At 37.6% G+C, this 26,198-nt stretch overlaps 1 protein-coding gene across 1 annotated transcript in view; it reads right to left on the reverse strand.

The window, feature by feature from the left end:
* Efhc2 (EF-hand domain containing 2) overlaps positions 1 to 26,198 on the reverse strand; it is a 152,232-nt gene that overhangs the window by 70,764 nt on the left and 55,270 nt on the right. The window contains exons 5-9 of the mRNA XM_075957038.1: positions 24,672 to 24,923; positions 22,020 to 22,133; positions 20,794 to 20,932; positions 12,521 to 12,686; positions 5,484 to 5,626 (exon numbers count right to left, since the gene is read on the reverse strand). Coding sequence (XP_075813153.1) covers positions 5,484 to 5,626; positions 12,521 to 12,686; positions 20,794 to 20,932; positions 22,020 to 22,133; positions 24,672 to 24,923 — 814 coding nt within the window. The remainder of the gene's footprint in view (positions 1 to 5,483; positions 5,627 to 12,520; positions 12,687 to 20,793; positions 20,933 to 22,019; positions 22,134 to 24,671; positions 24,924 to 26,198) is intronic.

Raw genomic sequence — 26,198 nt, forward strand, 5'->3', positions numbered from 1 at the left:
TTAGGGAATCAGCCACAGGTATTAATCAATGGATGGATGGATGAAGAAAATACGTCTCATATACACACTGGAATTTTATTTAGCCATAAAGAATGAAATCATGTCATTTGTAGGAAATTGACAACATCATGTGAAACCAAATAAACCACACTGAAAGTTTAATTTAGGAGGAAAGGATATGAAATTAAAGAGAGCAGATATAAGAAAAGATAAGAGAAATGAATATTATCAAAATATATGCATGAATAAAAATGAACCCATTACTTTGTAGACTTCTAAATGAAAGGTTTAGTGCATTAAAGAAAAAAAGTAATATGGTATTCAAAACTTTTCTTTCCTCATTCTTCCAAATTCCAAAAACATTTAGCAAGGACCTTTTGTGTATGTTCTACAGCAAGCTGGAACAGTGGGACATCAGCAAGTTCCTCTTCTCTGAGGCATGAGTGAAACACCTACTTTCTTTATTTCCACAGAACTGCTTCACACTTAACCTGGCATTCAGATTAAGGGCAAGATACCCCACATCTAAGACAAGATTAAGATTAAGTATTAGAAAGCAAGTATGGGGGTTCCCTTTGTGTTTCCTCTTTCACACCGTAGTAAAATATCTTTGCTTCTTTTAGTAGTCTTTTTATGCTGCTTACTTTCCAGAATTCTCATCATTTTTCTGTTCTCTTCTGGGCATAGCTACCTGATGCTTGTTTATTTTCTTTGACTTCTTGGAAATCAAAAGGCAGAGCTGAACAGGAGATTCTAGCATCTTCTGACGTGGACTTATGACTATAACTGAGACCAGATGAGACCAGAGAGGAGAAGTGGTGAAAACATACAGGCTTTGGAGCCAAATTGAGTTGCATTCTATACTGGCTTTGCCAGTTGCCTACTGCATACTCTTAAAGTCCTTTTTAAGCTCTCTAAACTGCTAGAGTTGGTACTGGTAAAATAGGAATTTTAAGATGTGTATGTGGGAGGAGTCATAAAAATTTACTCTCAGATCACCTCTTACTGTGGGGAACATTACCATAAAAAGGCCCTAGCTGCTACAGGCTGCTACCAACAAATGAAAGTTCAAAGTAGGAACACTGAAACTGGTCCATTCCTGCATAGACAACTGGCAGCTTTGGATATGTCTATCAGAAATTCCTTATAAGTCCACTAAGATCTAAGATCTACCACTTTCTCCCTTTCCTCTGTCCTTCATAGGAGTTAGAAACTACTATAGCCAGATGTGGTATTAGATATGTATAATTCCAACACTCAGGAGATAATGAGTTTTAGTTCCTGCCTGGGCTATATAGTGAGACTATGGAGAAAGGGACAAGGGGAGAGAAGATCAGAGGAGGGGGGGAGTGAGAGAGAGAGGGAGAGGGAGAGAGAGAGAAAGAAAAAAGAGAAAACCCACTGCAATCTGATGGTTCTCTGGGCTTCCTCTAGTTCCTTCAGCATTTTATTGTTGATTTTGTTTGTTTGTTAATTTGTTTTCATTGTTTAAATAAATCTCTTCTACATTAACCCTGTCTCTGGATTTGCCTCTTTTTAGAGGACCTAACCTGCTTTGAAACTTAAGGATAATAGTAAGTCCTCAGTGATGGTCACTATTTTTGTAAACTTTCTATTTTACAAGTGCAATTTTCTTGGCTCCATAATTTTACGTGGGCTTCCCCTCTGTATGCTATGAATATGTTTTATTAGCATTGGTTATTAAAGAAGCTGTTTCAGTTAATGGCTTAGTAGAGTACAGCTAGGCAGGAAATCTGAATAGAGACATAGAGAGAAGAAAGGCATAATCAGGAAGATGCCATGTAGATGCCCAAGGAGACAGATACCCTAGAACTTTTACCTGTAGGCCACTCATGATAATAGACAGATTAATAAAATTGGGTTAATTTAAGATGTAAAAGTTAGCTAGAAATATGCCTAAGATATTGGCCAAACAATGTTGTAATTAATATAGTTTCTGCGTTATCATTCAGGTCTGGGTGAGTGGGAAACAAACAAGCAGTCTCCATTCAAAAAATGGTGCCTAATGTGTGGCAACTACATCCACATAAAACCTGAGAGAGTTTGGGTAGAAATTCTAGACACAAAAGAATGAGTTTAGTGCAGCTTCTTGATAGCTGCATTTTTTTTTTCAGGTAAATTCTGTTCGCTGGTGGCAAGCAGGGGTTCTGAGTTTCCTTTAAGAGAGGTGTTCCTGACTTAGCATTGGCAACTAAGACTGCATGCCTTCTTTATGGGAGGGCTTCCTGGTTCATGCTGGCATGAAAGGCTCTGTCTCTGTTGGGAGACACTGCTATGGAGCATTTGAATGGGCTTTGTGAGCAGCGTGCTAAAGGTTGATTGATGGTGAAGTGAATCTGCTGGAACTGGTGTAGAAAGTATGGCTTGTAGAGCTGGTGGCAAATATACCTCTGCCATGTTGGACTGGGCAGAGTCAAAAGGCAAAGCAGCCTTAGTCCTAGTCATGCCCACTTAGCATTTAAAAATAAAAGGTGCTCCTGGTCAGAAAGTGATTACAGATACACAATAAAGACAGAGTCAGATGAAAAAAAAAAAACTCTGAATGGGTCACAATGTGTTTTAAAAATGTACATAGGTTTGGGACAGAGAAGAAAAAGAGTATAGACAGTTATAAAAAGAAATAAATAGTTTTAAAAAATAAAACAAAGTATTTAAAGAGACAGAGTAAGTCGTAGATTAAAGGAGTAAAGATAATAAAAATAAATATTAAAAAGTAATAGAGTTAAAAAAAAGAAAAATAAGCCATGTAAAGATGGAAAATACACATAGTCTGGATTATGTAAATTATTGTGTTTTCTTTGAATTTTTTGACTGTATATAAGCTAAGTACAGAGAGACATTTCATTGTACAGGCTACTAAGCTAAACCAACATATATGTTTTAAAGGTATTTTGACTTCAATATTTGGGTCTAAGGATATGTTGCTTTGAAAAAGAAGTTTTGCTTTTGTTTCCTCAGAGGATAGAAAGCTATGGATTCCTTAGTGGCTAATATTGTTTGATCAAATAAGACCCCCTGAAGCAATGGCCCAGATGGTGCAACATCCATGACAGCTTCAGGACTGCTGGCTGAGATGGACCTACCACACAGGATATCCCATGAAAGACCTTATTAACAGCACCCCCAATCAGCAGGAAGTAGTTTAGAGAACAATGCCCAAATTCCCTAAATGATTGTTTATGAAAATTTGTTTATATTTATAGGGGATATACTATAGAGATAAATACTTTTTATTGGTATGTATCTTGATTTATTAATACATATTTGAGGCCAATTTTGTTATATGTATATTTTTACTCTGATTAAGGTGTTGTGCTTGTGTGGCTGATTTAAAAATGTAATGTATAATTAAGAAATACAGGTTAATAGACAGTCATCTATAATAGTCAAGCATGTGGTCAGTTAGGTTTTCTAGATGTACAGAGATGTATTTCAGTTAGGTATTCTTCAAACCTTTTAAAGACTAACAGAATATGGCATTTAAAATGTTTTAAAAACTTAGGACTTTTCATGACAATGAGATTGACTCATCTGCTCCTGGCAGCAACAAACTACTTCAAGAGGAAGATGGGCATCATCAAAGAGGCTCCTTAAAGAGTTTGTTAGTCATTTGGGCAAGAAATTGCTATTTCTTGGACTGCTTGATGGCATGCTGTATAAACTGGACATGTAGGATCCACAGAAAAATTATTTGCCTAAAGGTGAGACAGTCCTTTTGGGTTTCTGCTTCATGAAAAAGCTGCGAGACATTTTGTAGGACACAGAAGAAAGCATCTTATGAACTTGTATGGTGCCATTACAAAACAAAACAGATCTTCAAATTTCCTGATTCATGGAAAAGTCTGCCAGATATTATGGACCTACAGGCTGAAGAAGGATGTCCCAACATTACAGAAGAACTTCGGGTGACTGTCCAGGCAGCAAGATGTCTCTGTCAATTCTAGAGTTTTGGAAGCTGCTTACAAGGCACTTCCTGTTTACCTAGGTAATATATCCTTCTGGAGGTTTTGATAGAGTTGAAAAGAGATAGTTATAACTACTGTTTTCATTAATTATAATAAAAGATAAAGTGGATATAAATATTATAACTGTAACTCTTGTTTGATACCTGTTTTGTTATATGTAATTTTACTATGTTAAAGTTAAAACCTTCCTATTTATTTAGACAGAAAGGGGAGATAATGTGGGATTCCCCTGTGTATGCTATCATATGTTTTATTACCATTGATTATTAAAGAAGCTGTTTCAGCCAATGGTTTAGTAGAGTAAAGCCAGGTGGGAAATCCAAACAGAGATATATAGAAAAAGTAGGTAGAGTCAGTTGGTGCCATGTATGGTAGGCCACAGCCTCGTGATGATACACAGATTAATAGAAAAGGGTTAATCTAAGATGGAAGAGTGAGTTAGAAATATGCCTAAACTATTGGCCAAACAGTGTTATAATTAATACAGTTTCTGTGTTATTATTCGGGTTTGGGCAGCCGGGAAATGAAAGAGTAATTTCCATTTACAATAATTACTTTTCTAAGTGTACAGAATTGATATTTGTGACCATTCAGAACATGGCATATGCTCATCCTTATTTAGTTTTATATTTTAAGATGTTCTGTTATTCAAATTACACTGAGGGCCTGACTTAGTTGTACCAATTATCCATTATTCATCAGCATACTAAGTGGCTAAAGAAGTTCAAGTATATGACTTGACTGTTACATTTTCAGACTTTTGCATGTCATTTTTTAAAAAAAAAAACTTGTTGGTTTCTTGAAACTGGTCTTGATCAGGATATTCACAACATGTAAATTGGCAAATGGTACAAACCAAATTTTTACTTATTTTTTTCCCAAAGAGTTAGTTGAGCTGGTTATTCTTCTCAAACATATGTCTTCAGCACAGATAAAAGTTGTAAACATGTTGAAACAAAGAACATTTCCAAATTTGTAAGTCAATGACTGTCCTTAGCAATAGCCATGAGATCAACATACTGGATAACATTCCACAGGCCTGGGGGCAGGACCTTTGGCAACAGCCAGAACAAACAGAAGTAACACAGAAAAATGGATCCTGAAGATTAAATTTGTATATCTTGTATTCTTCTCTTAATCAGGCAAAGATTTTTTGTAAGTGGGACAATGGAACACTCTCTTGGCTTTCTGGCTGGGAGTGTGATTGGTGGTAGTCAAACCATGATTTTGAAGCCCTGAGGTTCCATAGGAATGCCTCGGAAAAAGAAATGATAGTGGCAAAGGGGATTTCCTTTGGGTAACTGATCCCAGCTGTTCTTTGTTTATCATTTTATATATTTGGGTTCATATTTAAGACATTGATGTAAGAAGAAATTTATTGGTTAGAAAATTATCATCACAGATATTCTAGGCTATCAAATCAGATTATACTCCCTAATTTTGAAAGGGAAAGGTGGTTAATGGTGTGAGGAAAATGATGAGTAACATGTCTCTTACCGGAATTCCTCTCTATAGGTTCAAATACTGAAACTGTGTCATCACTGAGATAAAACGCAATAACAAACATCCTGTCAAAATCAGCACATTTTTCTGTGACTAGTTTTGCAAAATACCGGAGCGTGTTACTTATGTTTCCATAGCTAAATAGAAGAGAAATGAGAGTTAAAGCATTGTACAAGCAATACCCTAAACATTATATATATTGCAAAAAGTGAGTCATGGCTTTAAGAAAGAAATTTATACTTTTCTAAACAGTCTAAACATCTTCTTTCTAAGGTTCTAAATCTAAACACTGAAGGAATTTTCTCAATAGATTAAAATCTTTCCTGTTCTTCATATTTTGGGAAATATACTGAAAACCATTCCTGGTGGCACATGCTTGAGATCTCAGCATTAGAATGAAGAGATGGGCAGGTCTTTAGAGCACACTGTTCAGCCAACTGAGTTGAATCCTGAGACCATTGAGAGACCCTATCTTAAAAAACAAGCTAGGTGACTCCAGGAGAGTGCTAAGGTTGATCTCTGCCCTTCTACCCTCCATGTGCACAGACATAGACATGAACCCTCATGAACATGTTGTACACAACCAAAAAAACATCCATAAACACCTGCTCAAAGCAGGTGAATTAATCAGCTGTCCTCTGATCATGTAGTTGGTCAACAATCACAGCAATTCTGTCAGGTAGAGGCATAAACACTTAGCACAATGTCCAGAGTCAATCCAGATGATATACGTTACTGGGCTCCTGAGGCATTTGTCCCAAGTCCAGGATTTTTCTGCCCTCTCTATCACTCCCATCTCTCCACGATCATTCTTAACTACTTTCAAGGAAAACATTAACTTTTCCCCTTCATAAACATCGTGCCCATGTCTCCATTTTAATACACTTATTATTTGCATTGTATGTAGCCATTACATGCCTGTTTTCATGAGAAAGTCCTGTCTTATTTTAACCATTATCCACTATGACACTTTTTATATTATACTGTATTACACTAATTATTTACAGAAAGTTATACCCATAATGATTAGAAGAAATACTTAGAACTATATGAATGAACAGGGGGTTAGAGACAGAATCAAATAAAATTTAAAATTTTTCTCAGGTAAGCTATGGTAACACACACCTGTAGACCCAGTACTGGGGAGGCTGAATTTATGAGTCTGAAGCCAGCCTGGGCTACACAGTGAGACCCTATCTTAAAAATAAAAGAAATAGTTCCCAAAGTTGGTTGCCTGAGCAGTGAACTAAGTAACTCATGGTCTTTCAGTAAAGGCACAGCTGCAGTTATTAGCCAGTGAAAGTCAGCCCTCCAAAAAATAGTAAGGCCTTGGGAGGTCTGTGATAATCAAAACCATTACCTTTGAAAGTGTCCGCTAAAATCAACCATGCCCTTCATCACTTCCCTATAACTTGTAGATTCTCCTGTCCTGAAATCCATTCTTTGTGTTCACAGTGATACAAACCACAACAAAGTATTTCTAATTTGCAGAGACATAAAGTGCTCTTCTTCACCCCCTTCTTGAATTGTATAGGAAGGTGAGCTGGGAAAACACAGTGGCAAGATTGCCAATTTGAGGCCTCATTTGAGATAGAGCACAGCAGTTTGGAAATCTCATCCCAGGGTAGTCTGTACAAAACCACCAGTGGGCTCATAATTTGCATTTTCCAAAGTGCCTAGTTCCAAGGCTTCAGATGGACCTTATAGACTATTTGGGCCAGCTATACTCTGTGAATTACCTTCTCTGGTACTTAATTGAACTCACAGATTAATATTCAACGTCCCCTCTTATGAAAGACTCATAAAGTTACAGATGCCTAGAATATCAATAAACAATTTAATTAGGTCTAATCTAAGTACAAATGAATGTTATTTTAAATATAACTTCTTAGAACTTAAGTTTATAAGTACATATATTTACTGGGAATATTTGAATATATCATTCATTTCCCCCTTAATTGTAGTATTCTGGATATCTCATCAATTGGTAATATAAACCTACTCAATAAAATTGAGCCATTTATGAAGTTTGATGTACATAAAAGTCACCCAGAAAACTTATTACATATGCAGAATCCATAATATAATCACTAGAGATATGGGCTCACAAGTGACCTTATATTTGCAGAAAACTACAAGATGGTCCCCAAGGAAAATTGTAGGAAAGTGTATTCAAATATTTCCTTCATCTAAATCAATTTTCAAATGCCTGACTTCTGATCACAATCTTCACCATTCCGGGTGATTAACTACTCATATCTCTTGTATCAACCATGATGTCATCTTTAGCAATTTAACACTATACAGTCCTGTACTCTTAGTTGGTTGTCTTAAAATGTGTTTATTCCCATTGTCCCCAAACAAATTATAAATTCCTAGATCTAGGATGCATGTCTTAATGTTTTTGACATAGAACCCAATGTTACCTATCTTCACCGCATTGAATTCTCCCCCACCATCCCTTTCCTTCTGTCTTTCTCCTGCTGGGAATGGCACACAAGGCCTGAAATATGCCAGTAAGTCATATTCTTTGCCCCTTCTCCTTTCATTTAAATCCATTTCTATTGGTAAAGGGTTTTGTTACCAAACTGTTCTTACAAAAACTAACAGTCATCTCCAAAATACCACATCCCAACCTTAGTCCTTTTTTGCATCTAATTTTACTAATCAGCAACTTCTTCCATGACACTCTTGATTCACTGGGCTCAAAGCACTATGCATTTATTAGCTCTATGTCATTCCTATCTCCTTGTTTGCCCCATGCCATCCTTCTTCCATGGTTCCTTCACTTTTCTCCAAACTCTTAATGTGGGATGTCCCAAGGTTTATTCATGTACTTCTTGACATCTGTTCATCCTTGGTGATCTTACAGTCTGAAACTTTTGTATAATTTGGCATTATTAACTGAAATGATAAATATATGCTGCTGATTTCCAAATTTACATCTCCAGTTTAGACCTGTCTCCTAAATACCCTCAATACAGACCACACCCATCTTCACTTGATACCTAATTGCCATCTCAACTTGTTCTAAAACTGAACTTGGGTTCTAGTCCCCAAACCCATTCTACCTATGGCACCATTCCAATTACTTGGGTCTAAATCTTGAGACATCTATAACTCTTCACTTTTTTTCTTACATCTCATATCTAATCCATCAGGAAATCTTATTAGCTCTACATTCAAAATATAGTCAGAACCTGCCATTTCATTTCATCCCTCCAACAGTATCCATCCAGATGTGATAACTTTTCTCTTGGACTATTGAAGTAATCTCATAGGTTGTCATAAATCTACTATCATTTTTGTATAGTCCATTCTTAACACTGTACAGGAGATATTCTTCCAGTAAGTCAGCCTAATTAAGTCATTTCTCTGGTCAAATCTCCCAATGCTTCTTCCTTATCTTTCTAAATATCAAGAGTCCCTATGATTGCCGGCAAAACCTTATGTGACCTCACATTTTGTTACATCTTTTACCTTATGTTCGTGAGGTACATCTTGCTCTTCCCTCATCTTCTCCATCCACATTGGTCTCTGGAGAGTTTCTACACACTCTAGTCAGATGCGTTGTTCAGAGCATTTATACTGACACTTCCTTCTGCTTGGACTATGTACTATGTTCCTTTGCCTCAGAGAAATCTATCAGAGCACCACTGAAAATTTCAACTAGGGATATTCATCATTTATGTACTCCTAGATCCTTTGTGTGGAAAAGTAATGCTTTTTCTTTTTAATGTGGTGCTTACCACATTCTATATACTATTTGATGTACTTAGGTGCCTTTCGTGCATATTTCCCTCAACTAGAATGATGTTTGATGAGGGAAGATGTGCTTGCATGGCTACTTTGTTCACTGATCTATCATAAATACCTAAGTAAATGCTAATCACACAGCAGGTTCTTGGGACATATTTGTTGACCTCCACCCCCACCCCAAGCTCACCTATAACTAAGAATTTTCTAAAAATCAAAAGCAAGCAAGAATAAAAGCTCCAGAGCAGTGCTTCTCAACCTTCCAAATGTGGTCACCCTTTACTACAGTTCCTCATGTTGTGGTGACCCCAACCATAAAATTAGTTTCATTGTTACTTTATAACTGTAATTTCACTCCTGTTATGAAAGGTAATGCAAATATCTGTGTTTTCTGATGGTCTTAGGTGACCCCTGTGAAAGGGTCATATAACCCCACAGGAATTGTCCTACAGGTTGAGAACCACTGCTCTAGAAATACATAAGTCTTCATATTGGAAAGCATGTGAAGACCTTTTGTGTTAGGTAATGATAGGAAAAATTAAGGGGGCTGTTGGTGGAAACAAAAATTGGACAAGACCTGAAACCAGTGAAAGATTAATAATAAAATTAAAAACCATGACTTTTTGGAATCAGAATAGTGGGAGTATGAAATAACTTTCCCATTAGGAAGCTATCTGGTCCTTCTACTTCGATCCATCATTAAAAACGGGATTAGTTGGGCTGGAAAGATAGATAGCTAAGCAATTAAGGATTCTTACTGTTTTTGAAGAGGACCCAGGTTCAGTTCCCAGCACCCACATAGCAGTTCAAAACTACCCATAACTTCAGTTCCAGATCTGATGGCCTCTTCTAACCTCCAGAAACACACAAGCATGGATGTGGTGAGCATACATACAGACAGACAAGACACTTCTACAATAGACATATTTTCAAAAGAACAGGATTAGCAAACATTTTGTCTACCACTGTACTTATTCATATGCCCATTTTTTTTATTGGATAAAACATTCACCAGCATTCTTCTAACTCTCGTGTAAACAATAAAATCAGTCTCTTACATCAAGGAACTCTCAGCCTGGGGAGTGCAGAAATTACATATGTGAGTAATCCCCAAGTCATGTGATAAGTACAGATTCTATGGCAAAGAAGGTAAACTCAAGAAGTGAAATTTTCCTGGATTCACTTCCTAGTTCAACTAAAAATTAGCTGTGAGTTTGGACAAGTTGCAGAGCTTCTTGGTGTCTTGCTTTCCTCATTTGGAAAGTAGACACAAGAATATAATCTGTTTTCTTCTAGGGCTGTTTTAAGGATTAGGTGAAATCAGATTCTAGAAAGTAGTTAATCCAAAGCAAACTACTAACTGCTTGCTATCACTAGTGCTATGATTATTAGAGGTATGATCAGCAGAGTATTGTGGGTACAAAGAGTACAAAGCACTTCAGTCCCGTGCATCCAGTTTGTGCCAGTTACCATGGAAACAAGGTCACTGCGTATGAGGACCTAGAGGGAAGTGTATTCCTGACACAAAACAAGCAGTGAACAAAAGGAATGAAATTCGAGACATGTGTGCCTATATCCCCATCCTTCAACCCAAGAGTCCAACTTATATGTATGATTCCATCTGTAGTTAGGGTCCTGAGGCAAATTTTACACGGCAGACAGAGAAACTAAGTCAACTATTCACAAAGAACTAATTTCCCTGGGTTTCAGAGCAACACCCTGAATAATATTTCATATTACTTAGTTATAAGAAAATGTTCCTCATCTTTTACAATAAGGACATTCTTCTAGTATATACCCTCCAAGTTGAAGTCCTTACAAACAGTAGTTACTGAAAAAGAGGCCATCCAAGTCTACCCTGAAAGCTAGCCTAATGCCAACAAAAGAACACGGCCATACTGATGTCCTTCTTCCATGTAAAATGCAGTTGATTCCCAGACACTAGTATGCCGCAGGATGCCCCAGGGTGTCTGTGTAAAGAGACTGCTGGGCCCCGCCCCAACATTTCTTTCTCATCCATCCAGAAGCACACGAATTAATTAATTAATTCTCCCAAGTATGGGAGTTTGAAATTTAAATAAAACTCTAAAGTTCTTAAAAATAAACAATGAGTTCTTGAAAGACAAATGACATCATGTCGCAGCAAAGGCATACCTTCCCACACTCCATATTATTCGCAGACAGCGAGTTAAACCATTTTTATAGATACAGCATAACACTTTGTTCGCTTTCCTTCAAATTTTGACAACAGCATGGGACCCCATTCAATCTGACCAACTTAAGAGTGCTTTTTCTTCTTCAAGTCTTAACACATGTTCCCTTTGTTATTCTCTCCCAGCATCTCCCAACCCATTATCTCCCTCACACAGAGCCACAATTTTTAGTTTACATCCTATTCAAGCATCTGCAAGGTTCTCCCACAATTTTTCCCTGAGATTTTTCTTCAAGGCCTGCTCATCCTGAAGAATCAAAAGGTGGCCACAACCAGTGCCCATGTTCTACATGAACAATTCAGGATCAGATTGTTCCTCGTGTGTATTAGGGATACTTTGGAAAATCTATCTTCTGAAATTAACATTCAGCAATAAAAGTAGTCTATTCTTACTGGACTCAAACCAAATCTCTCAAGTCAGAGCAACATGAATTTTCTAAAATTACATGTTATAAAACACTAACAAACCATTGAAATTTCTCTAGTAGGGGTTGGCAATCCATAGTCTGTGAGATAAATCCAGCTGGCCACCTGTGTTTGTAAGTCTTTGAGCTAAATGTACACTTTTACATGGTTGAAAAGAAAAAGATCAGAATAATATATTGTGATATGTAAATGTTTTATGAAATTCAAATGTTAATGTCCATAAAATGTTTTACTGAAACACAGTTACACATGTGTTTCCATTCTGTCCTTGTAACTTTCACACTATAATGGCATATCTGGTGGTTGTAATGGAGGGCTTATGGCCCAGAAATTCAAAGCGATGTATTCTCTGACCCTTGAAATCAGGTGACTTCTCCCGTGCATTATCCCAAGAGAAAGACAGACAGACAGATATGGAAAGACATCAGGCCAAGGATGACAGGACTTTAGAGGTGTCCAAATCACACATTAAAATAAACTCTCAAGAGAGAAACTGTCAATCCCCACGCATTCCTCAACCTCATTGGAAAGCTACAATAAGTTGTCCCTGGGCTCAAAATCAAATTAGCTGTGTGACAGGGTTAGGTTATAACATCTTTGGGAAAGATAGAACTATAATCGAGGTCCCCCCAGGCACCTGTCTAGTTCCATGAACTTTTTGAAGTTCCTCCGATGAGGTGTGGGCTTGAGGCCTATGCAGGAGCGGAAAGAATCCTCTTCAGACCCAAAGCCAGTGTAAGGTGGGTATTTCCTTTCTATTTTTGGAAGAGGAGGAGGCTTGCATGAAATGGCGGTAAAATCATCTATAACAAAACACAGGCAAACAAAACATCAATATTTTTTTGCCCTGAGTATGGCTGTTTTGAAAGGTCTGTTATTATTTCAAGATGAACATGAAGATTTTGTAGACTATTTTAAACTCTTTCAAACAAAAAATGAGAGTAGGTTTCAATCGTGTTTATAACAACCACAGAGCTCACTTACTAGTCATTGATTCAAATGAAAAAAAGCAGAAATCTTTATCAAATAACCTCACACCCCCATTTCTGAACATTATTTTGCTCTTCCCTTGATTTTTCAACAATATGAAAATTTAAACTTGAGAATTTATCCTATCAATTTAACCTGCAATTTGGTCCTCTCCTATCTTCAGACAACATTCACTAATAAAAGTTATTTTCCCAATAGGAATGGCTTCCAACTGCCTCCCTTTTATCTTTACCCATTGGTTAGTTCCTCCTCCTTGAATCCACTTTTTTAAGCCCTCTTCCTTGCCTCCAATTCAACTCTAAAACACTGTATTTCACTCTCTGTTAACAAAACAAAACCCCCTTCCTGTCACCAGCCATGTTCCAGGTCACTCATGTTATTGCTCAAGATAAGATTGCAACTGTAGTCATAATGAAGTAAAACCCCAAACAGTTAGGGATACCCAATTGCCTACACTCTCAAATGGAGCATGATATGATCAATACTGTTGAGTTTATTTTTTACTTATCATGTGTTAGAAGTGAGACAGTGGGGCAAGCTCTTAGGTAATCATTTATGGTGTTGTCATCTTTAAGAACCAAGTGTGCTTTCTAGAACAAACAACATACTGACCCAATCTATCCAAGTCACCGTGTTTGACCTACTACAAATGGCAAAAGAGATTCTAGAACATTTCCCAAAATAAAATTAAAACAGATTTCTTTCTTTGTATTTCTTTCTTCCCCAAGCTTGATAGGTGTTTCAGTTATGAACAAAAAGAGCTCTACAAATGTAAATATTTCCTTCTCCATAGTCAAAGCTCTAATAGAAGAAATAATCAAGATTTTGGTACACATAATTAGAAAAAATGCACACCAATGTTAAGTGGGTTTTTAATTGATCAAAAGGCTAAGGGTATGAGGCCATTTCTAATTATGATTTGAAAACATTTTTCAGCTTTCAACTCTTCTTAGATTTCCTAGCTGCCTTTGTATGAGATTTCCTGAGGCACAATCCCCAGAAGAGCATTGGTTCATCTTAACAGAAACTGCTCACAGCAGACATGTGGACAAAGGAATTACCAGAAAATATTTCTCTGTGGCTCAGTGAAAAGAGACAACCAGTGTGTTCTTATGGAGAATCCCATCAACCTTTCTTAATGTTCATTTTGTGATTAAAGAGACATCTTGGTAAAGGAGAAAAGCCCAAATCTTCAAATTTGAACTGCAGTAGACTCTGTCCTTGCTCACCATTACCTCAAAAACACCACTGCTTGCTACCTTTATTCCAGGGCAAGTAATGGCAGGAAAGCTTTATGTAATTAGAAAATTGGGGCCTGAGCAATTTCTTCTAACAAGGGCATATACATACAACTCTACCTACTAATCAGAGTGCACTGGCCGCAAGATTATACTACACACTTATCTTAGTGCACTAACCGAAGATTTCAATTCTTCATCGCAAAGTCATTAATAATATATTCTATAGCCTTCACTACAAGTCTTAAAACATGGTGTTGTTTTCTCAACTACCTAATTTTTGCAACAGATTTAAGAAACAAAAGAACCAATTTAGGGCTTTCCTCTGCACCCACAGTGCCATCTAGTGTATAAAAAATGATAGCTGTTCCACTTTAGCACCCTTGACTTTTATAACATCATACAGATCCTTTTTGGAAACTCTGGATCAAGATTTAACTTTAAATTGCGTCTCCCTGGTAGCTCACATAGGTTCACAAAGCCACAGAATAATACATGAAGTTGGCTGCCATTGGGTTGTCATCACCCCATCTACCCTGCCTATTTCAAGATATTCAGAAATGTTGAGCAAATAAAAAGGCACACCTTTTGTGCAAAGCATCTTCCCAAATGTATTTTCTAACTAAAATTTGGGTAGACACTGAAACACTCATGTCTTCCAAATACACTGATTCTTCTCATTCCAAATGACTTGTACACATGAATTGAATGCCCATCCATGACTGAGTAGATTCAAACAACTTCAGAGAGATTGTGTATAGAAATGGAGTTTAATGATTCTATATGCCATTTCTGGTAGAAGCATTGTTGGTAAAAGGCACAAAATATCTCAATTTTCATCTCATGTGATCTAATATCCCACAGATAGAACCAGACTTTAGGAAATCCGAAGCTTATGTAATTTTGAAAAAAAAAGTTATTCAAGCCAAAGAATGCCAAATTACTAAGATAAAATTAGGCCAGAGCCTTTGACTAGGACCTCCTATATAAAAGAAGAACCTTGAAAACTATGAAACCTTCCTTAGCTTCAAAGGAAATGCATCTCTGCTTGTAGTCAATACCTAGACTAAACAATTAGTGAATTACACCATCAGAACTCAAAGCTCTATTTCTCAACCATCCTTACTATCTCTACAGGGGGAGTGAAAGAAGTAAACCTGGGAAGTCCATCAAGGCCACGTGGTAAGCCATACACCAGTTCTGTCTCTGCTGCTCGTTTCCTCAAGTAACCACTGATTTGTCCTCTGCCATGTTCTCTTCTTTCTATCCTGAGAGTGCAGAGATGGCCAGAACTGACTACAGAAAATGAAAGGTGCTTTAAAATTATCTTAACCTTAGTCTCAATAGAAAGACTCAAAACCCTTGAGAATAAATGATTGTTACTGCTTTGGTTTTACCAATCACCAAAATCGATGATCAGAAATTAGTCCTATAAACTGGGTACAGTGCTACATGTGTGTAAATCCCAGTGCTGGGAGGCTGAGTCAGGAAGATTGCCATGAACATATGACCAGCTTGTGTTACATAGTGAGTACCTAGTCAGTCAGGACTACACAGCAAGACTGTTAGAGGAAAGCAGACAGAAGAGAGAGAGTAAAGAATGGGAGGAGAGAGTAGAAAGTAGAGAAAAATCTTATTAATAAATAACCTAAGGCATAAATTCCTAGATAAGAATAGTTAAAATTCAGATATCTTGTCTTTTTACTGCCAAGAAAGACAAACTAGGCCCCTGGAACCTTTTAAAATCTTCATCTACAGGAAAAACCAACAATCTTTTACCTGCCCATCTATTTTTGTCCACGTCAACAATGAGGGAGTGGATTACTCCATCCTGTCAGGGAAGCCATCAGCAGCAAGATGGCCACACTGGCTGACGTAGACGTTAAAATCGACAAAGCTGTGTAAGACATCTATGAAATTACCATCTCCTTGGAATCTTAAAATGAATGAAAGAATCTCATCTTTCTATGGGACTGCTTTTTATCTAGAGGCTCAAATGTCTTTCAGAATTCTATCAAACCCTATACTTCTATACAAACAGAAAAGATAGCCATACATCTTCCTTGGATTGTGGCCAAATCTTTTTCTTTGTCTACCATTTTTTTCTTTCCTAAAATAAGTTGGAACGTTATTGTGTAAGACAGAGGTCTAAAGTACTAAGGCTGAATAATGCATTAGAAATTGTCCCTGGGGGCTAGGGAGATGGCTCAGTTGGCAAAGTCGCTACACAAGCATGAATATCTGAGTTCTGTACCCAGCATCTACGTAAAAAACAGGCAAGCATGACAGCATCTGCCTATAAGATCAACAGTGGGGAGATTGGGTTTACTAGCCAGCCAGTCTAGCAGAACTGGTGAACTCCAGGTTCAGTGAAAGTCTATGTCTCAAAATTATGGTAGAGAGCCATTGAGGAAGACACCCAACATTGATCTTTTGCTACCACATACAGATACATGCATCTACCAACAGGAACACACACACACCTGCACACTGAGACAGAGAAGCAGACAGAGACAAATAGACAGACAGATAGAAACACACATACATACAAAGAACCTCTTCCAGGGTCATAGTTACTGGTGGCACTTTGTTCTGGTTTAGGCTTCAGTAACAGTAAAAAATAATATATAAAATTCTATCTTATCAATTTTTAAGACCACATGAATTACCAACAAAATTATCACCCTTATTATCACATTAATACTATTAAAATTGCTTGTTAATGTTTATGTCAAATGTTACAGTACATGGAAAAGTTTCTCATCCTTATAAATATCTTGACCAATGTGTCATAGCCAGTAATGAAGAAAAATAAAGATCACTTCTTTAATTTTTAAAATGCCAGAAATAACTAATAACTAATTTAAGTAACAGGAAGTATATAAATTTAACTTCACAAAAGTCAGAAAAAAACAAATGTAAAGATTATTAGAAAATGTGAATCACTTCTCCAGATTTCACTATGGATATACTCTATAGTCATTTGTAACATTAAGTATGGTATTAAAACTCAAAACATGTTTTGTAATAGTATTTGTTAAATTGGGCATTTTAGCATGTTGTAAGAAGTATTAAAAAGTCAGTGTGACTATGAAATGCTTCCTAAATTTGTATTTCTATAATTTTCTGCTTTAAAATATGCTGCTGTGTTAACTTTGAAGGCACAAAGTACATTTTCTACATAATATAATACAGTCTAGAGGGAACAAAGAAAAATGGACTAAAAGAAATTAAACACAAGGACAGATTGGTGGAATGGAGTAGAAAGAATTTAAAACCAATACATTTACCCAGAACAGCTAGGTTTGGGACATACCGGAAAATTCACACTACCTCATAAAATTCCCTGTAGAAGCTACGAAAGAAATGGATGAGTGACCAACTTCCTCTACTACGGCGTTCATTTTTTCCCTAATGTAAATACTGCATTCTCAAATTAAGCTGACAAACAGCCAAATTTTGAACTCAGTTTGGGAAATCACATGCTATCTTGGAGTTGTTATGATAATCTGTAATCTTTTACTACATCCTTTTCTAAGGGTAATCTTTATGTGTATGTAATGGTTTTCTGTGAATCACCATCAAATATTCCATCTTCATTGAAGGTGTACTAATTCTAAACAGATATCTATATTCACTAATGGCAAATTCTTTCCCCAATGATTTAAGGGCCACTAGAAACTTCCTGGATGATGGTTTATAATCCTCAAAATAAATATGTTCATTGTGTCTACTAAAGAGAACCAATTTTAGAAATTAAAGTGAAAGTACAGCCACCAAGTTGACTCTTGTCATACCCAGACATGTTCATCAATCTAGCATGCAGATGTGGTAGAACAATTCCCTTAATGAACCTGAAAGGAAAACCGGAAGTCCTTTCCATTCTAATTGCTTTGTGTGCTTTATGTAAGTAACATACCTTTTGACTTCAATTGTGAAGTCAAGGTATTTTCAAAATACCTATCTTGGATTAATTCTGCAGCATTTATAAGCAAATATCTTTTAGCAGCTGTTGCTCCTTCCTCAGCATTCAAACAACTCAAAGAGAGCATAGTAACATACAGTATCAACATCAAGATTCTCTGTGTATTTTCCATCTTTACATGGCTTTATTTTAACCTCTAATTCTTTTATTTTTACTTTTACTTTTTGTCTTTTTGAGACAGGTTCTCTGTATCTTTGTACTGGAACTCCCTCTGTAAACCAGGCTATCCTTGAACTCACAGAGACCCATCTGTCTCTGCCTCCCAGGCTACTCTCTTTCTTTCTTTTCTTTTTTTTTCTTTACTCTGAGAACTTTAACCTTTAGCCTGTATATATTTTTAACACACTGTAAACCATTTAGAGGTTTTCTTTCTCTTTGAATCTTTCTTTACTGTATATCTCTCTTTTTCTGACCACATGGGTCTTTAATTTGCTAAGGAATATGGAGAATTTTTTTTTTGCCACAACTCTATGGTGTTTCAAGGTTCTTGCCAGGAAGCAAGCTGCGACAGTGTATCCATCAGGACTGCCTGAACGAGTCAGAGTTTTCCCTGGAAGGAAGGCCGAGAAAGCCGGCATTTTAAAACAGCAGCTTTTTTCCTGCTACAGCTGAAAACCAAAATGTTTAGTCTTTCCCAAGCTTTCTCAGGATTTCTGTGGGTGCAGTTATCCACGTTGGACACCATTCTGTAACATGGAGGGGGTGGCTTGTTTGTTTGGGTTTCTGTTCTGCCTGTACCCCCAGCTGCTTAGTCCCAGAGAAACATCACACAAAGATCTCTGTAAGTTATAAATCTGATGGGCACATTAGCTCTAGCCTCTCACTGGCTAACTCTTACATCTTGATTAACCCATTTTTCTGATCTATGTTACCCATGTGGCTCAGTACCTTTTTTAGGGGAGCAAGTCACATCCTGCTGCTTTGATGGTCTAGGCAGGAGTGGGAGGAATCAGCTTCCTCCTTCCCAGAATTCTCCTGTTCTCATTACATCATTTCTACTTCCTGTCTGGTTTTCCCTCCTATATTTCCTGCCTGGCCAATCCATGTTTACTTAAAACATGATTGACAGATTACAGATAATTCTCCCGCACCAAAAACCCCCACAAGAAACACAAAATGAAAAACGAGCAAAAATCAATAAGACAAAAAAAACAGGTCAAAATGAAACAAAATATTAATGCACCTTATTTTTAAGAAGCTACAGGGGCTCAGCTTCATTTTATCACCCACAGAGCATGTTTAAGTGAATAAGCCATAGTTCAAAGAAGTACACATCAATTCTCCAGATATGTAGTACACACACCCAATTCAGCCCATCATGGATTTTTAAAAGCGCTGTATCAGTATTGGTCAGGTATAGTCTCTTTTCCTGTCATTTTCCCATAAACAATAGCAAATATTTACATAGCATTTATATTGAAATAGGTATCACAAGTAATATAAAATTGATTTAAAGTAGCAAGGCACCTGCTTGTTACCCAAGTTACATAGGAGGCTAAGGAGGAAGTATTGGCAAGTTCAATGTCAGACTGAAAAATATGATGAGATCCTGTCTCAAATTGAACGAATGAATGAGTGAATGCATACATAAAACAGTATATAGGACAATGTGTATAGGTTTTTTGCAAATGATACATCATTTCAGTGAAAGTCTTAGGCATCTCTCAGAGATAGCTATGAAGGAAGGGTTAGAATCAATTCCCTGCAGATACTGAAGGAGGATTACATAGAGTACTAGACACTATCACAATTCCAAACCCCATCCAGTTAGGTCAGCAAATCCTGCCAGTTACAGCAGAAGCAGGTATATGGATCATGAGTACAGACAAGGTTTAGAAAGTACGTAGAAGTGGGAGTTCAGCCGGGCGGTGGTGGCGCACTCCTTTAATCCCAGCACTCGGGAGGCAGAGGCAGGCGGATCTCTGTGAGTTCGAGACCAGCCTGGTCTACAAGAGCTAGTTCCAGGACAGGCTCCAAAACCACAGAGAAACCCTGTCTCGAAAAACCAAAAAATAAATAAATAAAAAAATAAAAATAAATGAAGGTTTCGATATTAGATTTTATAGCACATCCTTTGCCTGCTTCTAGACTTTCATAATATTGCATAGTGTGGTGCAGGTCTCAGATCCCCTCTTCTAGACTACAAGTCTGTTCTATAACTCTGCATTACCTCTGGCCTACCACACTGACCTACACATAGTACGTACATAATAAATCACTAGTTTTCACTCAACTCAACTTCCTTGCCTGGAATGGAATTGATACCTATAGAAAGAGAAACAGGAAGCCTAGCTAGACCTCACCAGGAAATGCAAAGCTAACTGGCACAAGAGATTTCCCTAGAGAACTCAAATGAATATCGTCCATTGTGGTAAGCAAGAATTAAATGAAGAGAAGGGATCCAACACTTCTAGTTGAAGTGTTCTACCAGAATACCATACACTATAGAGAGAAAGAGGCTTCTAAAGGGAAATGGAAGCCACTAACATGAGGCAGTTTAATTCTTGTTTTTTTTCTCTCTATCACATACCCTTGGACAACTGAGCTCAAAGGACCTCAGTTTCTTCACCTCTAACATGGAGACAATGACCCTGCTCCTAGAAGCCTGTTTTTAGGAATATGAAAAGAACAAAAGGAAATCTTAAGTAGGGCATAAAGTGTTAAAAATATTTCCTAACCAGCGTGAGCATCACTTACCAACTCCATACTTTGTCCTATAATAGGTCTTGGTAAATTCATCACAGTCACAGAGGAGGACTGTCCTTCCCCACACATTGATGGTGGCACCTATTTTCAGGTCTCGATCTGTGTAAAACTCTTGCTCTACTTTTCCTAGCTGATAATCAGAGGAAAAATAGTATTAGCCCCATGAATCTGCCCAAGAATACATGCCTTTTCCCAAGAAAAAATTAAAATTGTTATAATTATACTGGACTTCCCTGTCAGTACCCTGTCCCTTTAAGAGATAAACTCTGCCCACTCCCAATCTCTCCCTTCCTGCCATTGCTCTCTTTGCGTTCTCCCTCTCTTCTTGCCCTTCCCTTGAAGACACAGCTCTCTGCCTCCTTCTCCCCTCTCTCTTTCTTTCTCTTTCTCTTTCTCTTTCTCTTTCTCTCTATCTTCCTCCATTCCCTTCCTCCCCCTTTAATAAAACTTCACACTCTGTCTCCATCGCATGTATTCTGTTTCTCACATGGTCTCCTACCCACCATGGGACTCACCAAGGTCTCTCTTGAGCAAAATCTTTCAAAAAGTCACCTTATGGTTTTTGTAATCATCATTTACATCTAAATTTTAAAATCAAATCAACTCTAAGAATTAATTTTTTATCGTTTTTTTGTGCCTATGTGTGATGCATTGTGTATGTACATGTGTGTTCATGTGCATGATTCATGTTGAATATTGATGTATACATGCCACAGATCGTGCATGGAAGTCAGAGGACAACCTTAGGTGATGATGCTTACCTTCCATCTCCTTTGAAACAGGATCTCTTTGTTGTTAGGCACTGTGTATGCCACACTAGCTAGCCCTTGAGCAACTGAGGACTCCCCAGTTTCCCATATCACTCATCAGAGTACTGGGATTACAGATGAACTTGACCATGCCTATATTTACATCTGTTCTGGGGAGGGGCCCATACTTAGGTCTTTACATTTGCACAGCAAGCACTTTCCCCTCCCAGGCATCTTTTCAGGATTATTTTAACACTGTAGTGCTTGCACAAGCAATGCAATTTAATGCATATATTTCTATATGCATTTAAATAAGCTTATTATTAACAAAGCGCAATAGAATGAATATAATTATATATTTCTTGATTTCATTCATTAGCTCACAAGGCAAGACTATACAATTCACCCCAACATCCATATTTCTCAGACATCACATAGGAATCAGTAGCAAAACCCCAGACTTCTCACCTGGTATTTATCCAACAGATAGCCATCTGCTCGCCATTCTGACAAGCCCCCATACACATTGAGGACTGCTCGGTCTGTTATCTGGCCTGGTTGAAATATTCCAGGTGGGCCATACTGTAAGATAAAATCCAAACATGGTACATGTCTCCAGATACAGAGATGGTGGAGTCCCAGGATACATGCCAGAAATGGGCACAGCATAGCTCTATTCTAACATCTGTGAGAAGCCAGTCTATCCACTTCTTGTTCTACTACCACATGTCCTTCACAGTCCTGATAAATAGACATTTTTTTCAAATACCTCTATCCTATAGGTTTTTGTCTTTTTTGTTCTTTTGTTTTTGTTTTTGAGACAAGGTCTCACGTAGAAGAGGATGACCTCAAACTCAAAGTATCTTAGGATGACCTTGAACTCCTGATCTTTCTTTACCTCTCACCTGATAGGATTATAGGCATCACAGCGAACCTTCCATCCTGCAAGTAGCCATCTGTTTAGTTCTCCATTAAATGACCAGACATATGGAGATGTCTGGTCAGACTCAATCCATTGTCTGCTTCCATTTCCAGACTTGACCAAAATATACACCATGAACTCAGGCCACTTTCAATATTTTTCCAATTGTTGTACAGGCAGTCATCCTTTTTTGCTTGTTTGTTTTTGTTTTTGCTTTTTTTTATGGTTTTTTGGTTTTCCATACAGGGTTTCTTTGTAGCTTTGGGGCCTGTCCTGGAACTAGCTCTTGTAGACCAGGCTGGTTTCAAACTCACAGAGATCTGCCACCACCGCCCGGCGGCAGTCATCTTTTTTATCCCCTAAGTGCAAACATCTCCAAGGAAGAAGGTCTAGCTCCTCACCACCTCTCTTTGTTCTGTCTAACAGGCTATCCAGTCCTGAGTGTAGGAAATAGAGTAAAGCTGGCAGCCTAAATTGTTCTCAGAACTTCAGCTTCTTAACTATCTCGCCTCTGCAGCATTACTTACTCCTTGCTTTGAGAGCCAAGGGTACACCCATCCCTTCTGGATCTCACCCCAGTGAGAATCTATCCTCCACAAAGCAGGACATAATCCATTTTGTTTTTCATTATAGCTCAAGAAGTGGCACACAGAATTCAACAAATATTTTTTGAATAAGTAAATAAAATGAAGCTACTGATTGCAAGACATACTACAAATGTCAGGCGCATCATTATTTCATATTTAACCTATTTTTCAAAGACAGTCTAATAACAGATTTCCCTGGCTTTTCCTGGAGGCCTGCTGTGCATATTCTAGAGCTCCCTCAGGGACAAATTCTACCTCTTCCCCTCAGCCTTGAAGAAACACAGCAGGACTTCTGGCAGTAGGCACAGACTATGGGCGAGCCTCCTGTGAGGACTGAATGGCAGCGGTTGTTTGCATAAGAAACAAGTGCTCCTAGTAACTTTTTTAGAAACAGCAAGAATGAAGTTTAAATATGTTATCCAAATCAGAAATAAAACGCAACAAAGACCTGTGAAAAGTAGCTTCGGTTCTCTGTAACCTGATAGGTATTAAGAAATGGGTCCTCAGAGAGTGGCTTTCAATATATCATCTCATTTAAGCCTTCTAGTTATGGAAGCTCTGCTATCTGCATTTTAAAGGTGTAGGAATATATGTTCAGAGAGGTTAAGTGGCTTGCCCATGCTCACATGGCTATCAAAAGACAAATCCATAAGTCTAATTCCGGTCTGTCTCGGTGTCATTACTGCTGTGCCAGTTCCCTTCCTTCTCAAATTCTGACAAGTGTTTGTAGAAACAAGCCTGACAAAACTTTTTCATAGTAAAGAAAATGCCAATGTCATCATTGTGGTGGTGGCTGGCTACTTGGTGGCTAGTCACTATACTTAGAATTGTGATTTACTTCTTTGCATAGTGTGTGTATGTTACAGTACACACATGTATGTATGTGTGTGTATTCACACCCTGATCAATCCCATGGGGTCTCCTTGGTAGGATGCAGGATGGCAATGTCCCACTCAAAGCCAATCAATTAACTTCAAGAGTATCCCAAATTTCTTATTACTAATTGCTGTGAATTCAACAACAACAAAAGTTTATTCATTTCCTTGTAAGTGTGCTGGCTAGCTAGTTTTTTCCCCTGGGGGGGGGCGTGTTTGTCCTTCATTTGTTTTTGTCAGTTTGGCACAAGCTAGGGTCATCTGAGAAAAGGAAATCTCAATTGTGAAAAGCCTCCATCACATGGGCTTGTGGGCAAGCCTGTAAGGCATTTTCTTGATAGATGATTGATATGGGAGAACCTAGCTCACTGTGGCCAGTGCACCCCTGAGTAAGTGATCCTGGGTGATACAAGAAAATAATTTAAGCAAGCCATAAAGGGCAAATGAATAAGCAACACTCCTGCATGTCTCCTGCAACAGCTCCTACCTCCAAGTACCTGCCCTTCATGAGTTCCTTCCCTGACTTCTCTCAGTGATGAACTGTGATGTGGAACTGTAACCTAGAAGAAAGTCCCTTCCCCCACAAGCTGCTTTTGGTCATGATGTTTTAGCACAGCAACATAAGCCATAACTTAGCCAAGTAGCATACAGTAACTGTGTCACATGAGCCATCACACAACATTCCAAACAATGAATGACAAGTCTCTTGATCCACAGACATCCTCAAACTGCTTACCTTGGGCAGCTTGCTCCTCCGAAGGAATGATGACATAGCATCCCGGCCTGAGTTAATTGACAGTAATTCTCTGATTTCAATAGTATCGTCAGACAGGAAGTAATGTAGGATTAATTCTCTACGGTCACCAAACAGTGAGTGTGTGTCATCCCACAGGCAGAAGAAACGCAAAACCTTTCCATCAAACTGAAGGAACCGTTTCAGGGTGTCAAAGGACTGATAAGGGCGAAAGGGATCCACAAACTCTAATGTCTACAAATGGAAAAAAAAATGTCAGAAATACTGCAGGGTTTATATAGTCATTTCTGGGAGGCAAACAATAATACAAAGATAATTTTTTTCTGTAGACTATTTTGCCATACTTTCTAAAAGATTTAACTAAATATTATAATGTACAGATATATGGATCCAGGCATACAGATATATGTACTCACAGTCAGTTTTAACCTTAAGAATATAGACAAACATTGGAAAGCTTTTCATACCTTGTTGAAGATTATTTTAACATACCAAACTATATTCCTGGGCTATGCTTGAAGCTGACTTTTCTCAAAGACTTACAACTTTATTATGAATAGACAAACCCAATCTATGGTGACAGAAACCAGAAGAGTAATCATTTCTGTGTAGGGATAAAACAAGAAAGGGCAATATCTGGGGATTTGAAAAGAAAAGTGAACAAAGGAATATTATGAAATTATGGGAAATATTCTGTATATTTTCTTTGGGGCCATGCTGATGATTTAACCCAGTCTTATACATGTTGGAGAAATGTTCTACTAGTGAGCTACGTCCCTAACCCCAAATATTTTACATCTTAAAATTTTCATTTTGGTTACTTGGTTGTACACGTTCCAAATTACTGACTTGCACTGATTTAAAATCTTGATACTCAATCCTAAACTGATTGTATATTAATTTTTAAAATGTGTCTTTTGGCCAGAAATTCCCCGTGTGTGTGTGTGTGTGTATGTGTGTTGTGCATGTTTCTCATTTGCTTATATTTTTTGCAAAGAGGAAGAAATGTATTTATGGTTTAATTTTGCACGAAAACTTCAGATATCCAAGAAACGGAAGCCCAGTGGAAATAGGAGCAGAGCAAATGGAGAACTACTAAGAGCCCACATAGAAACCCTCTTTGCCTGGACTCTGCTTTGGAGACAGTAAATTCCATGGTCTTCTTGGTGCATCTTTTCTTCGATTTGTAACCTCTTAGCCCTGTCTTGGAGTATAGCCACCTCCATCCTAACTGGTATAAGCAAATGATATTGTAATGTAAGGAAAAATTCACTTGAGAAGTGTTATTATTTGAATTGAATTATATAATTGTTTTGTAAAACTTGAAATATTGTACCTATCTAGAACAGCCTAGGTACAAGCTTATCTCAAGAGGAAAACACAACAGCTTTATAGAGGATCTTCAAGCTTTATCCTTATTATTTAAATGAAATTATGGAGCTTCTGTCTTCATTCATTAAAATGATTTTAATGTATAAGATTGTTAAAAAAAGCATTACTGATCATATA

This window comes from Microtus pennsylvanicus, chromosome X (genome assembly GCF_037038515.1).
Source record: "Microtus pennsylvanicus isolate mMicPen1 chromosome X, mMicPen1.hap1, whole genome shotgun sequence".
Taxonomy (NCBI): domain Eukaryota; kingdom Metazoa; phylum Chordata; class Mammalia; order Rodentia; family Cricetidae; genus Microtus; species Microtus pennsylvanicus.